The sequence below is a fragment of the Pantherophis guttatus genome, chromosome 2 (genome assembly GCF_059756535.1).
Source record: "Pantherophis guttatus breed Tessera chromosome 2, ASM5975653v1, whole genome shotgun sequence".
NCBI lineage: Eukaryota > Metazoa > Chordata > Lepidosauria > Squamata > Colubridae > Pantherophis > Pantherophis guttatus.
Window position 1 is genome coordinate 207,225,406 of NC_142064.1, and position 14,328 is coordinate 207,239,733.

Here is a 14,328-nt window from a genome sequence, read left to right on the forward strand (position 1 = left end):
TCTGTGATATCGATTTTATTCCTCATATAATGGGTGAAAATAATTTCAACCTTCTTAGAGAAGATTTTTTTTCAATGTCTCTTCAACTGTGAATTCTCTTCTGAATTTAAGTATGAATCACAGAGTCATAGAATGGGAGGACTGGAGGTGCGTATATATTGCACATATCATTGTAGAATTACAGAATTAGAAAGAAGCAGTGTCCATCCAAGTTTTTGAAACAGACAAGTAATAGCGGGATTTCTATAGCACAAAGCTATTCTATTTCCATGTCCAATTAAGTTTTTTTCCCTTATCCAAAAGATTTGTAATGTAACACAAAGAATGTTTCAACAACATCCAGTGAGTTTGTTATCTGCTGAACAGATTAATCACAGTTTCAAATGCTACAGAATGAGGTCAATCATTTTATAATGAGTAGAATAAAAGCTAATTCACATGAAGTAAAAAGAATTTTAGAAGCAGCTCAAAAATGAAAATAAAGATGAAATCAAACTATACAGGGATGGGGGGGAAAGTAATAAAAAAGAGAAGTGACAAAATCATTGTACTAAAAATTGAAGAACTTTTAAAAGAAATGTTAAAGATAAAACCAAACATCATCTATACTTGGGGTGTCAGCTACAGCAAGATAGCCTTCCAAGTCCTTAAAAATTATTTAAGGATCGCCTTTATCTTGTACCTTGACACATATACAAACATGTACTTTTCTTGAACAACTTGCTCTTTTCCTAATCAGTTTCTGAGTAAAATTATCTCTGCACATCTTGAACTCTAGATGGTTCAGAGTAAGTGAGAACAGTTGTGCAAACTTTGCATCTTCCATTAGTTGGAGAACAAGTATCTGCAAGTGGAATCATGTTCAACTTCTCTAGCTTCTCACTTGTTTTGAGACAGTTAGGATTCTTTATTGTGCAGGGTGTCTATGCACCCAAAGAAAACAAGGGAGATGACATGGAGAAAAGCTTGCTTTCATCATAACTCTTTCATACCATTCTAATCTCAAACTGGATTAGAATGGCCAACTGGGACTCTAGCCATACTGGCTGGAGAATTCTGTGAATTGGTCCACATCTTACAGTTGTCGGGGTTGAGAAAGACTGGTCAAGACTGATTTCCTCCCTATGTATATTATAATTTCTTAAGGCACAAGAGTACAAATTCTTCACCAATTGATCTCTGGGCCAAGTTACTACTGAAAACGCCTACTAAGCCATTTTCTAGCTTTTCCACAGGTAAGGGAATTCTTTACTCCCAGAAAATGTAATAATGACTAAGGCGAAGAAAGCCTTGAATGGTATGCAGAATGCTAGCTACTCATAGTAGTTTTTATATGCAATGCAACCCAAAGCAGCACATTTATTCAGGCAATTTGCCATGAAATCCACAGGGAGTCCCTTTTGAGTAAATAGCTGAAGTCTTCATGAATAAATATCTACAATTCTCTTTCGCTTTTTCTCTCTTCTGAAAATACTCACTTTAGCTTTGCTTTGTACTCCAGCAGACTCAAATTGCAGTCTCATGTTATACACTGAATCCAAATTGGCACCATAAATGTAGATACTGGAGCCCCTGCAAGGAATTGGAAGGATGTGACATAAGAGCAAAGTCGTTCCATTCTATGAGTCCTGCAGCTGCATGTCAGTGATGGGTTCAGATATGAACATTATCCATGAGAAACTGTAATCCTGTATCTAGTTCCTAACATTACAGACCTGCACAGACGAGTCAGAAGCTCCCACCTTGCTAAAAAACTGATGCATTCCTAACTGAATTCACTGGAAATTGCTTCAGTACAAAGGATGGAGCTGCTGGGAAAACTCTTCTTACTTCCTTTGAATGAGACAGCTGCAGTGAAATCTTATCAATTTTTATTATCCATAAATGTTTATAAAACTGCAGTCTTAAAGGTTCAGGACACTAGAAAACTTAAATGAAGAGAGCGCTACATGATTCACAAAATATTAAGATATGGAAACACAAAAAGAAGAAAGGATATGCAGCTCAGTAGAAAAAAATTTAATACTCAAAGGAAGTAATTAAATAGTCTAAGTTATTTTTGTGGATATTTAACAAAAACAATCCAAAATAAAGATCTGGATTTATTTATTTATTAAATTTCCTGATATGTGAGAGTTTTGCACATTCTTCTGTAATATACATTTATTATACTGGTCGCCTTTTAACTTACATAGCCTTCTCAATGTATGCTTCTAAATATAAATTTATACATCCCACTATGATTTTTTTTTGTACGCAAGTTCCCCAAATATACACCCTTTTTAAAAGTATCTTTTACATGGGAAGAGTAGGATAGCCCCTCAGAAATCTGGGTGCAGAAGAAAAAGGAGACTCACTCATAAGTGCAGTTGGGAGTAATATCATATATCTGGGGGTCTTCTCGATACCAGAAAGGCTGAGGAGAAAGAAATCGCTCTTCATCTATTATCAGAAACACAGATGCATTGGTCAAGTTGCTTGAAGATGGGGTGGTACAAATTATGGCCTCCTCTCTCTGGCTAGGGAGAGGGGGAAAAAAAGCATGACAAAACTCTCCTTACCAATAGATCTTTTAGTCGTTTCCTCTGCATCAGACTTTTCCAGAAAACCCCATTCCACATGTCCTAAGACTGCCAGTTCAGAATTCCCAGCAAAAGCAGCTATAAAACCATCCAGTTGGGAATTCGGAGAGTTACTAATCTAATATACATCTGGAGGTACTGTGTTAGAGAATACCGTTCAACGTTTTCAACTTTAAGAACGTACTAGACAACCCATGATCCATTGGGTCATCGCTTCAGAGATATTTATTTATGTAAAGAGGAAAAAAAGAAATTAAAATTAGCTGAGTAAGTTTCATGGTATTTGTTATCTGATGAAGACTGAAGGATTTGAGGGTTCAGTACCAGGTTAAGGATACTGGGGAGAGAGAGGGAGGGAGGGAGAGGGAGAGGGAGAGAGGGAGAGAGGGAGAGAGGGAGAGAGAGAGAGAGAGAGAGAGAGAGAGAGAGAGAGAGAGACGGAGGGAGGGAGATATTTATACCCTCTGTTCGGCTTTGAATTTGAGCTTGTGTTCTGATTGGTTGTCAGACTCCCATGGGGCCATGCACTTTGTAGGTTGTCTGTGTCCCAGGCTTGGTTGAGCCTTGCTGTGTAATGTAATGAAGGTGCTTTGGGCAATTCCTATTATGGCTCTGCTTGAAGGAGGAAGATCTTTGTTATATAGAATAGACTGGTCCAGGCCTTAATGGCCCATTGACAAAGGTGGGGGGGGGGCTGAGTTTCTGCCTCCCTTTTAGGGGAAATATTCTGCCCTTTTAATATTTCCTAAAATATCTCATTTTCCTAAGAGAAGGGTGGGTGCTAACTTCCTACAATACCATCTCATATAGGAAGCACTCTACATATTTCTAACTAGCGTAACAGTATTAGAGGACCTTACCCAATAAACTTTGGGAACAGCATAGAACTTAGAAAGCTGGGTAATTGGTAAGCCTGCATAAAGAGGCATGCCTTATAAAGAGGCATGCCTTGCAAAGCTGCCTTCTTCTCGCCTCCTATGAATGCAACGTCAGACTGTCATCTTCATGACAGTAGCAAGACCCACATTCTTTAGTATATATAATCCTCTTGGTATCCAAAGGAAACCCTGAAATGTATGCCATTATTCTCCAGTTGTGCTGGATTCACTCAAGGATAAACACATTCAGATTTCCCCATGATTATAGAATAGGAAGAGTCACACTATCGCAATAACATGAAGGGATTATTTACAGGGTATCTGTGCCCTTGATAAGATTATATCTATATGTAAATATACTTGGTTTCTGTACCTTTGAGAAGCTACTGCTTTTCCCACGATTAGCCTAGGCAAGCGTTTATGAAAGAATGAATTGTTCTGTGCCTTCCCCCCATCCCCATAAACTAGGCTATGTTCTTAGAATACAATGTGATGAAATCTTATAAAGACTGGGTTGCCTGTCATTTGGGCTCCTGGCTTTGTTAAGAACTTGGTGATCATTGTATTTCTTTGCTAGTTTAATAATGAAACCAGTACTTGGATAAGTTTTTATTTTTGTTTTGTTTTCTGTATCTTGTTTCAGCTCCCTGGATCTAGTTTTTCATTTCTTCTGCATTAAGGCAACCCCCCCGCCCCCAGTTATATGAAACATTCTGAGTAATAGTTGATTGCTAATTAGTATGAATGATTACTTCCTCATTACAACAAACACTGTGCAATTCACTTGCTTTCCTACCAGAAACTGAGACTATGACTTATTTGGAAAGAATGAGACATGTAGGAGCAGTCATTATATTATAAATATAAAAATCCAGAAAAGAGCATACTATTCTATCATTAGATGCTAGATAATTTTAAAGATATTTCAAAGTTAAATACTGTCCACGTTTAGGTATTCAAAAAATGCAGCAATTTCCTATTCCAACTATTTCCTTTCTTGGGATAATATAAATGCAGTTTAGAGAGTAAAGAATCCTGATCACTATTGCCACAACACAGCATAGACAATGTCTTGATTAGGGTTTCCATACCTGGGTTGCAAGAATCCAGGATAAATGTTAGATGCAAGTAAACATTTCTTTCTGCACTCCCTGGGACCATCTAATGCGGGTCTATTTTTCCCCCAGCTCAAGTATGGATGTCCTAACCAGAAGAATCCAAGTGTTTCTAACCTTGAAGGGCCCAGTGAATTGCCAAGAAGTTTTTCTAGGTTCAGAATCTTTGCAAAAAGATGTCATACCTATCAGTTGGGTTTTAAAAACTAATTTAATTCAAAATTATGGCTACAGCTTTTATAACTCATTCCTCTACACCGAATATCCCATAGCCTTTCGATCCCGTTTTTATACACTGAAGCAAGAAGACAGCATTCTGTTTGTCATACCTTTTCTCACTGTCCACAGGACAATCTAGATTATTAATCATCACTTTCCTTGTGTCTCCCACAAAAAGGTTTTGTCCTCGGATAAAGATCTCTGTTCCTCCAGCCATTGGACCATAGGCAGGGTGAATGGAAGTTATGTTTGGCAGCTGTTGATGGTGAATAGAACAAACAGTAACACAATGCTCATTGCTTTGATGTAACCAAATATTTATCTGATTACAACATTATTATTAAAACCACTGAATTTACCTAATACTCGTAGTGTCAGACTTCGATGCTATCTCAAAATAAATGCATTTCCAAACTGCCAATCTTTAAGGAAATTTTCTCTTTATTCGAGTACAGCAACCGGATCATGACTTGTGCGGTCAGGACTGACCTTTGCCCCCCAATCCCTCCCTTTCCGATCCCCAATTCTCTGCTTCTCATTGGCTATCTTCCAAGTCACTCTCCTGACTTCTTTTCTCCTCAGTTCACAGGAATGTTCCCCCCCTCTTCATTTCCAAGGAGACCGAGCTTCAAAGGGATTTAGCAGGCAAAAGTTCAGGCTTTATCTCCCTTTTCTATGTCAGCGCTAAGACGCTGACACGTAGAACATTAAATCTTCTGCATATGTCCAATTATGGTTTACAGTCAAGACATTATAGTTTGAGCATTTTGGATAAAATTATAGGTAAACCCAGAAATTCTGCAATGCCAACACCCAACATTCCCAGTCTAACAGGCATTATGGGAATGATAGCTTAAAATGTTGAGGCTAGAAACTCCATCTATTTTTTTCTCCACTGACCTGTATCTACATCTGCTACAGAGCTTAACACTATCCATTGCTGAATGTCAGCGCATATCAGAAAATATTTATTACATCAATGGCAATTTATTGTAAGAAAATTAGCAGATACTCAAGGAGTAACTATATTAAACTCACCATAAATGTAAAACCACTGACGATTGAGGAGCCAGTGATATAAAATGGGCTTGTTGCATTCTCTATAATGGTCAGATTAATCTGTTGTGGTTCCATGACCTTCTCGATTCCCTTCGGTGACAAGATGCAGACAAGAACTTCAGCAAAATCCTTCCACTTTGGCACTTGGCTATACCTGGAAAGCAGGTAGTGTGAAGAAAGGGCAAGGAAAATACCAATTATGATAACCTACTACAATCTGAGGATTCTTCAGCAGCAAGCAATAATACCCTTTTCATAAATTGTGTACTATTAATTGGTAACTAACCTTGAGCTTAGCCTAAGATTACTAACTTTGGAATGATGTGCTCTAATCAGGTAGTAGAAATAGTGGAAAAGTCACCTCGTTCCATTCCTAGCTGGTACCAGGTATGTACTATTTGACTGTTGTAGAAAGGAACAACTTCACAGAACATTAAAGCCTTACTGCAGGAAAAGGATAGTGTGTGTGTGTGGGGGGGGGTGTACAGGGAGGGCTAGGAATCCAGTTTAAAGTGATGTGTCAAGGGTCACATACCAAATGTAGGCTGAGCCAGAAGAAAACTCAAATACTCCTGTGTGTCAGTGCACAGCATATACCACCTAGTCAACGGTTCTAATCAGTAGTGTGGAGATGCTAGCATAAGCATAAGCATAAGCTAGCATAAGCATAAAATGAGCACATCTGGAGTAAAACTGAATTGTGGCTGCACTTGCAGCATTCTGTCCAAAATGTGTCAAAACTGACCAGTACTGTCTTTATGATTAGCAGGGGATTCTGCATATGACATGGGTATGACCAGAGCTGGTAACTTAGTCTATATCAAAAACCCTTGACTGCCCAAAGCCATAACAGATAGTGGAGCTGAACATTTATGGGCCTATCTGGTGACAGCCCTTGCTTATGGATATTGTGATTTGAATTGTAACAGGGGATTACGATGATCTCATTTTACAATTCAAAAAGAAAGGAAGGAAGGAAGGAAGGGAGGGAGGGAGGGAGGGAGGATGGTTTTCTGTGAAATTAAGAAAAAATAAAGCTGTAATAGAACTAAATGAAGGTAGTTTGATCTTCTAGAGTGAAGCTGATAAATAAACGCAGGAAAGTAAGGAATAATAGAATTTGTGAGAGCACAAAGCAGACAAATTAATAGAAAACAAAGAAGCAAAAGTACTCTGGGACTTTAGCATTCAAACAGAGGCTTATCTGCCACATAACACCCCAGGCGTAGCAACACCCCAGATGTAGTGTTGATAAGAAAGACAAAAAAAGCCTAGATAGTAGATGTTGCAATGCCTGGAGACAGAAGAATAGAAGACAAAAAAATTAGAGAAAAATCACAAAATACAAAGACCTGCAAACAGAAACAGAATGACTGTGGCAAAAGAAAGCAAGGATAGTACCAAAAGTAATAGATGCTTTGGACAACATCATTCTAAAATAATGCAGTCTAGGAGAAAAGACCCTATTAAATAACATAATCAGATGGCTAAGGTCCATGACCCTACGCCTCATATCAGCAGCTGTGCCCTGTAATAGAGAGACTGGTAATGACATTCCATAGTTCTCTCATACATTCCATATATCCCCTCTCATTAAGTCTACTTTGTACTAGCATTCCATTAATTCCAGATTCTCTTGTCTCAATCAGGTATAGTTTGTTCCAAGAGCCCACTTATCATCAAATTGTCCTGGTTCCTCAAAATCTGACATAGATTTTGTTAATCTGGGCAATATCTATGCCAACATGACTTTCCTATTACATGTTACTCTCAATTTGAGATAAGTACTAAGGGGTTTTTGCCCAAGGACCCCTATCAGATAAGGAATTCTTGTGGCAGTATCGGTAATGTGAATGTATATGTATTGCTTAGGATGCCATGAGGTTGGCTGAGAACATTTGATTGATGTCCTGCAAATGTTAGACTGTTCAATGCAACAAAGAGTATGAATCTGAAAAGTATGTTTGGAATTGCCAAAAATATTTCTCTTCAAAAACTTAACAAGCTGTAGACCCATTTAGCTTTAGAGATTAAATGACATTAGACACCTTTCAGTTGAAAATTTCTAAGAGTTGGAAATAAATTTTCACAGTAAAGGACTTAGATTCACACTACCAGATGGTGAGATTTCTGAAATAGTCCCAACTTCAGGTCTAGATCTCCAATGTTCTACAATTGACGCAGTTTCCATCTTTTCCAGTGAAAAACAAAGGACCACAGTGGGAATAGCAGTGATGAGCTTCCATTCCAGCACAGATATAATAGGAATTCTCAAATTTGTAAATAATCAGTAGGGTTGATTGATGATTATATAAAGCAGTTGACCAATTCAAAGTTTATAAAGCATTTGGGATCAATGCTGGATATAGAAAACTGAACGGCCTGTAGCAGAGCATGATGGTTGTAAGGTATTCTTTCTTTGAAAAGACTATTGCTCCATGTAATCATTATAAATCCTGGATGATAATGGTTTCACATATCAAACATGCCCTCAACCTCAACACTATGGATCTGCCCAGGGGTGGGTTCTACTTATCTTTACTACCGGTTCGCAAGGGGGCCACAAGCGTGCTCTTCTGTATGCACAGAAGATCCCTGATGATGTTGGGGTCGGTGGGCAGAGTCTCCCGCTGGTTTTCTACCGGTTCTAACGAACCGGTCTGAACTGGGGGCAATCCAGCACTGGATCTGCCCCACTAAAACTCTACATATTATATTTAGGTTCAGGTTACCCCTTTTGAAAGAAGCCTGTCTCATCATTGGTTTCTTGTTTTATTCTGTTTTTTTTTTTATTGCAGGTCAACACTTACTATGGTGAATATGTACTGGGTTATAGAGGGTCACCTCTAACAATTCTTTGCACTTTTAGTGAACAGTAGAAACTGCTACTCATTTCCGCTCTGGGAAAATTGCCAGTGTGTAACCTCTGACACACAGAAATGTCTCCTGGCCTGATTTCCACATGAGGACTATAAGGCTGCTCTGGCACTGCAACATTAAGCTTCAGACTTCAACTCATAACTTCTCCCAGGCAGAAATGTTTAAGAGAATGAATTCCAGAAAATCCCTTTTCCTAATCCCAATTTCGTTTTTTGTATATGTGCACATAAACAGATAAAAATGCATACTTGTTTTAAAAATGCATACTTGTTTAAAAAAGTGCATCCTTCAAGGTGCATGTATTTATTCTTTTGATATGTTTTGCTTCGTAACTGAAAGAGTACAGATATACTGGAAGAGACAGCGAGAAGAAAATGCATAAGACAAAAAGGAAAAGATGCAAGACTATGCTGACTGAAGGGAGCTGTATGCAATGTTCCTCTTCCCATTTTCTCCCTCAGCAAAAGGAGGAGATAGGTTGGGCTGGGAATGGCTGGCCCAAATTTTCCCAATAAACTTCCATGGCTGAAGGGGGGAGGGGCTAAAACCTAAGTCTATCTGGTCCTAGTTGGACATCTTCAATGACTATACCGTGGTGTATATGAGCCGTGGTGGTGCAGTGGTTAGAATGAAGTACTGCAGGCTAATTTTGCTGACTGCCGACTGCCAGCAGTTCAAGTTTCACTGGTTCAGGGTTGACTCAGCCTTCCATCCTTCCAAGGTCAGTAAAATGAGGACCCAGATTGTTGGGGGCAGTATGCTGACTCTTAGAGAGAGCTGTAAAGCACTATGAAGCAGTATGTAAGTCTATTGCTATATCACCCCGATTCTCTTGTTGGCTTTTATATTCTATACTCTACAGTACACTCAATGAGATCCTGCATGTTTTAGATTAATACATTTTAAAAAGAGTTATGTTTTATTTATACTGCACTTCCTATCTAATGGTGCTTGGGGAATTATGAAGAAAACAACACAGACCCAATAAAAGCCCATTAAAACTGAGTGGCTGCAAAATTGTCATAATCAGTGGAAAGACAGACTCACACCTCCAGGGCAGATCTGCACAGCTCTGCCTCTTCCAGCACCTGTCCTTTGGTAGAGAATCCAGGGGCTTTATTTGGGCTTTCTTTTATCAAGGGAAATATGGCAGACTTCTCATAGCCATGGTAACATGGTAGCGGAAACGTATTATGTCACAAGTTGCTCTGCTCTGACCACTGAGCCCGCAAATGGTGCAACTTTTGCACTAGCATCAGATATCAAGATGAAAGCACACAATTATGTCATTTGATGTCACTATGCACACATTGTCAATAGCATAGCATAGCATAGCATAGCATAGCATAGCATAGCATAGCATAGAATTTTATTGGCCAAGTGTGATTGGACACACAAGTGCATACACTCTCAGTGTACATAAAAGAAAAGATACGTTCATGATCAAGAATCATAAGGTACCACACTTAATGATAGTCATAAGGAACAAATAAGCAATCAAATCATATTAGGAAACAGTCAATATAAATTGTAAGGATTCAAGCAACAAAGTTACAGTCATACAGTCATAAGTGGGAGGAGATGGGTGATAGGAACAATGAGAAGATTAATAGTAATGCAGACTTAGTAAATAGTTTGACAGTGTTGAGGGAATTATTTGTTTAGCAGAGTTTGGGAAAAAACTGTTCTTGCATCTAGTTGTTCTGCTGTGCAGTGCCCTATAGGGTCGTTTTGAGGGTAGGAGTTGAAACAGTTTAGGATGTGAGGGGTCTGTAAGGATTATGACATCCTCGCAGCTTGTGATGGATGCCACACTACCAAACTCTACTCTGGCCCACTGACAAGCCCTGTGACAGATGCTCCTTGGGGAATTGATATAGATATTTTAGAAAAGGGAAATGTAAATTCCCTGGATTCATTTTCCCTCCTGCCAAGCGAAGAAGTTATATAATTGACAAACAATACCCATCTCCATGTTTTATTCCCCCGCCCTTTCCCATGTATGTATGTATGCATGAAGTTAATTTGAAGAAATTCTTTTGTGAATGTTGGTGTATGAGCATATGCATGAGACAGAGTTAGGCAGAAACCAAGTGGGGAGAAAGAAGGGAGGCAGATTTTCTTCTTACCGGTTTGCTAAGCTCTCTTCAAATAGCACCCAGCAGGTCCTCTCTCCTACTGTAATCAAGTAGTCCCCAGGGCCTGAGTGCGAGTCAGCAGTGCCAGAGAAATATGGACGAGACTGAAACCCCCTGCCGCAGAGAGTCAGCTTGGTGCTGCCATACAGAGGTGCGTTTCTGGGATGGAACTGGGAAAGCAGATAACAATTATCATCAAGATTCAGAATCAGAAGAGAGCTGGAAGGGACCTTGGAATTCTTCTAGTCCAGCCTCCTGTTCAAGCAGGAGATCCTATACCATTTCAGACAAGTGACTGTCCGGTCTCTTCTTAAAAACCTTCAGTGATGAAGCATCCACATCTGAAGGCAAGCTGTTCCACTGGTTAATTGCCCTCACTTGTTTTCTTCTGCTCTGGTCATGATCAATTATCATTGTCAAACAGTCCTAAAATCTCACTATCTCCTGCTGAAATGTTAAATATTATGTCTCAAACTCAGTTGGAAGCAGCAGTTAAAAGGGCAGATGTATTTCTGCACAGAGAGAAAGTCCAGAGGAAATGACAAACTTTCTCCATATACCCTGTCTATCCAGTTATTGCGAAAGCTGGGCTATGATGCAATTCATTGGAAGAAACTGTCGTTATCACTTGCAATGGGGGAAGCTTGTATTAGTAAAACAAAACAAAACCAGAACGATTCAAGTTGATGCAGATAAAAATTGTGACCTAAGGCCATATCCCAGGTCGGTTTAACGACAACTACATATTTTTAAAGACAGGCTAGTATCAATGCTGCTGCAGATCAAATCAGCAAGAAATGACTATGCAAAAGAACTGCCGATTAGTCATGGAACAGACTTTAAACAAAGACGTTTCTCTCCTGCACATGCATGAGTATCAACATAGCCCCACCTGAATTTGAATTCTATTGCTATATTCAACCTAGAACTAAGGAGAAATTTCCTGACAGTGAGAACAATTAATCAGTGGAACAACTTGCCTCCAGAAGTTGTGAATGCTCCAACACTGGAAGTTTTTAAGAAGATATTGGACAACCATTTGTCTGAAATGGTATAGGGTTTCCTGCCTAAGCAAGGGGTTGGACTAGAAGACCTCCAACAGAGTCCTTTCCAACTCTGTTGTTCTCTTCTCTTCTAAATAAAATTCTCAACTAAAATTTGATTCTACATAAAACATTCTTTGTCTTTACTTTTATATAAAAAGGTTAGCTGTCCAAAGAAACAGAAAGTACAAATCATATAATAGTTTTCTTTTTATCATTCTACTTTAAGAAATATACAAGTGATCTAGACATTTCAGTGGTTTCCTCTAAGGCACAATTTAAATAATTTAGCTAATGGGCCCTTCGCGATTACTGTATATAGTATGTGAAGGTGAAAGTTTACTAGATTAAAATTTGTTTGGCTAAAGATTAACTCATTTTATTACAGACTATGACTAGTGGCGCAAACAGATAAAGCTACAGAAAAACTGCTTGAAACTGACTAGCAAAAGCTGTATCCATGCAACAATCTTTTGGTGCACAGTACCTCTCTTTTGGTGCAAAGCTTTTTAAAGTAAAGATCGCCTAGTTTCAAATAGCCACTGAGCCTTAATTTTTTTTTTTGCACTTGGAAAGACAGCAACTAAGAGAACAGTTATAGTTTCCTATTGCCTGCCAAGAAAAAGTCAACACCAAGACTCATTCGTTTTTATGACTGCAATACATTGGCAGCAATGATAATTTCTTATGTAATAGGCAACTCATACAAGTTTCTAAAAGATGTAAAGATTATGAATGTAACTTCAGGATAAGCAGAGAGCTGGCCAAGTTTGTAGATGAAAATATATTATTTAAATGTCAAAGAACACATCTGATTATGAAAACTTCCAAGAAGGTTCCATTTAAATTAGTACAAAGAATGCTGATTTCACAAATGCACTGATGGAATCCGAAGTATCTGTAAATACCCAGGGAAAGGATTTTGGAAGTCAAAGTGGATTTGTAATGAAGATGTCAATTTCATATGTAGCAGTTGTAAAAAGAACAAATTTCACATCCCTCATTATTAGAAAAAAGTTTGAAAAAAGAAAAGTCAGCACCGTCATAGTCTTATAGAAATCTATGGTATGCTTATATCTGAGCTACTGTATACAGTTTCAGTGGTAGCTGTTGAGAAACATTGCAAAGGAGGTGGAAAAAGTGCAGAAGAGAGCAATCAGAATGATTGTCTATCTTAAGAGGAGAGATTAGAGGATTTGGGATTCTTTGGAAAAACATGGACTGAGTGGGAACATGACTGAAATTATACACTCCTTAAAACATTAAGATCAGTGAAATTGATTAAAAGATTCAGAATAGACATTAAAAGCATCTCCCCCCTCCCAGTCGTGCATAAATATTCTTCCACAAGACATTGGGGAATGCCACTAACTTGGATGGCTTTGAAAAGAATTGGATAAATTCATGGAGGACAACTCTGTCAGGAGTTCAAGAGATCAATGTTGTCTTCAGGCTGCTGGCAGAGTACTTCCAAATGCTTATTATGATAGGAGAGGAATACATTATGTCTCCATCTCCTATTCATGAACATTCCACAAGGTGGACTAAGTTGAGCAGAACTTGGATTGGTTCTGTTGTTATGTTCTATTGTAATATTTAAATTTTTTTAATTTGTACTAAGTTTATGAATGTTTATACCTTACATCAGGGGTGTCAAACCCACGTCATCACGGCATCATCATGTGACGTATCATGACCTTTTCCCCCTTCGCTAAACTGGGCATGAGTGTGGCCAATGTATGACACAATTGGCCACAGGCCACAAGTTTGACAGCCCTACCTTAGATTAATATACAGTCCATTACATTGGATTTCATACCTTACTATTGGAAAACGGCCAGCCAGACAAGGAGGAGGGATCAAGCAGGGAATTACCGGTAGTCCTGAGTCATTGCACAGCCGCAAGAAATCCAGAACTGACCTACCCACTCCTTCACCAAGCTCCATGGAACCTTATCTATCTGTTCCCAAAGGAAGATAAGCAGTCTGGGGAGATTAATGTCAGGCGAAGTGACCAGATCCACACATGTAGAGTTCAAGCTAACTCCTGTATTACAGAAAGAACACAATCAATGTGTTCTGTTCAATGAATTCTATATATGTGGATTTGGTCACTTACATCTGACACATTATTTATTCTGTACCTTATATTTAGAGAAATTAATTCTCTCCTTTGACAAAGTTACAGAACATCTACAATGTACTAGAGCCAATTGTAGCAGAAGCGAAAGTGGAGAAAATTCAGAAGGAAGATAAAGGTTCTTTATGATTTGAATCCCAATCATCATAAAGGAGAAAGAAGAAGGAAAGCAAAGCAAATTTTAGCCGTGAAGTTCAAAAGGAAAGCATTTATCCAAAAGCACAGGCATTACAGCTCTCAGGATGTGTTTTATGACTTTAAAAAGACCATTTAA

The 14,328-nt window shown here is 38.6% G+C and overlaps 1 protein-coding gene across 1 annotated transcript in view; it reads right to left on the reverse strand.

The window, feature by feature from the left end:
* Nucleotides 1-14,328, reverse strand: part of MST1R (macrophage stimulating 1 receptor) — a 57,203-nt gene that overhangs the window by 22,362 nt on the left and 20,513 nt on the right. The window contains exons 6-10 of the mRNA XM_034440937.3: nt 10,863-11,041; nt 5,833-6,007; nt 4,905-5,050; nt 2,358-2,519; nt 1,479-1,572 (exon numbers count right to left, since the gene is read on the reverse strand). Of these exons, the coding sequence (XP_034296828.2) occupies nt 1,479-1,572; nt 2,358-2,519; nt 4,905-5,050; nt 5,833-6,007; nt 10,863-11,041 (756 nt within the window). The remainder of the gene's footprint in view (nt 1-1,478; nt 1,573-2,357; nt 2,520-4,904; nt 5,051-5,832; nt 6,008-10,862; nt 11,042-14,328) is intronic.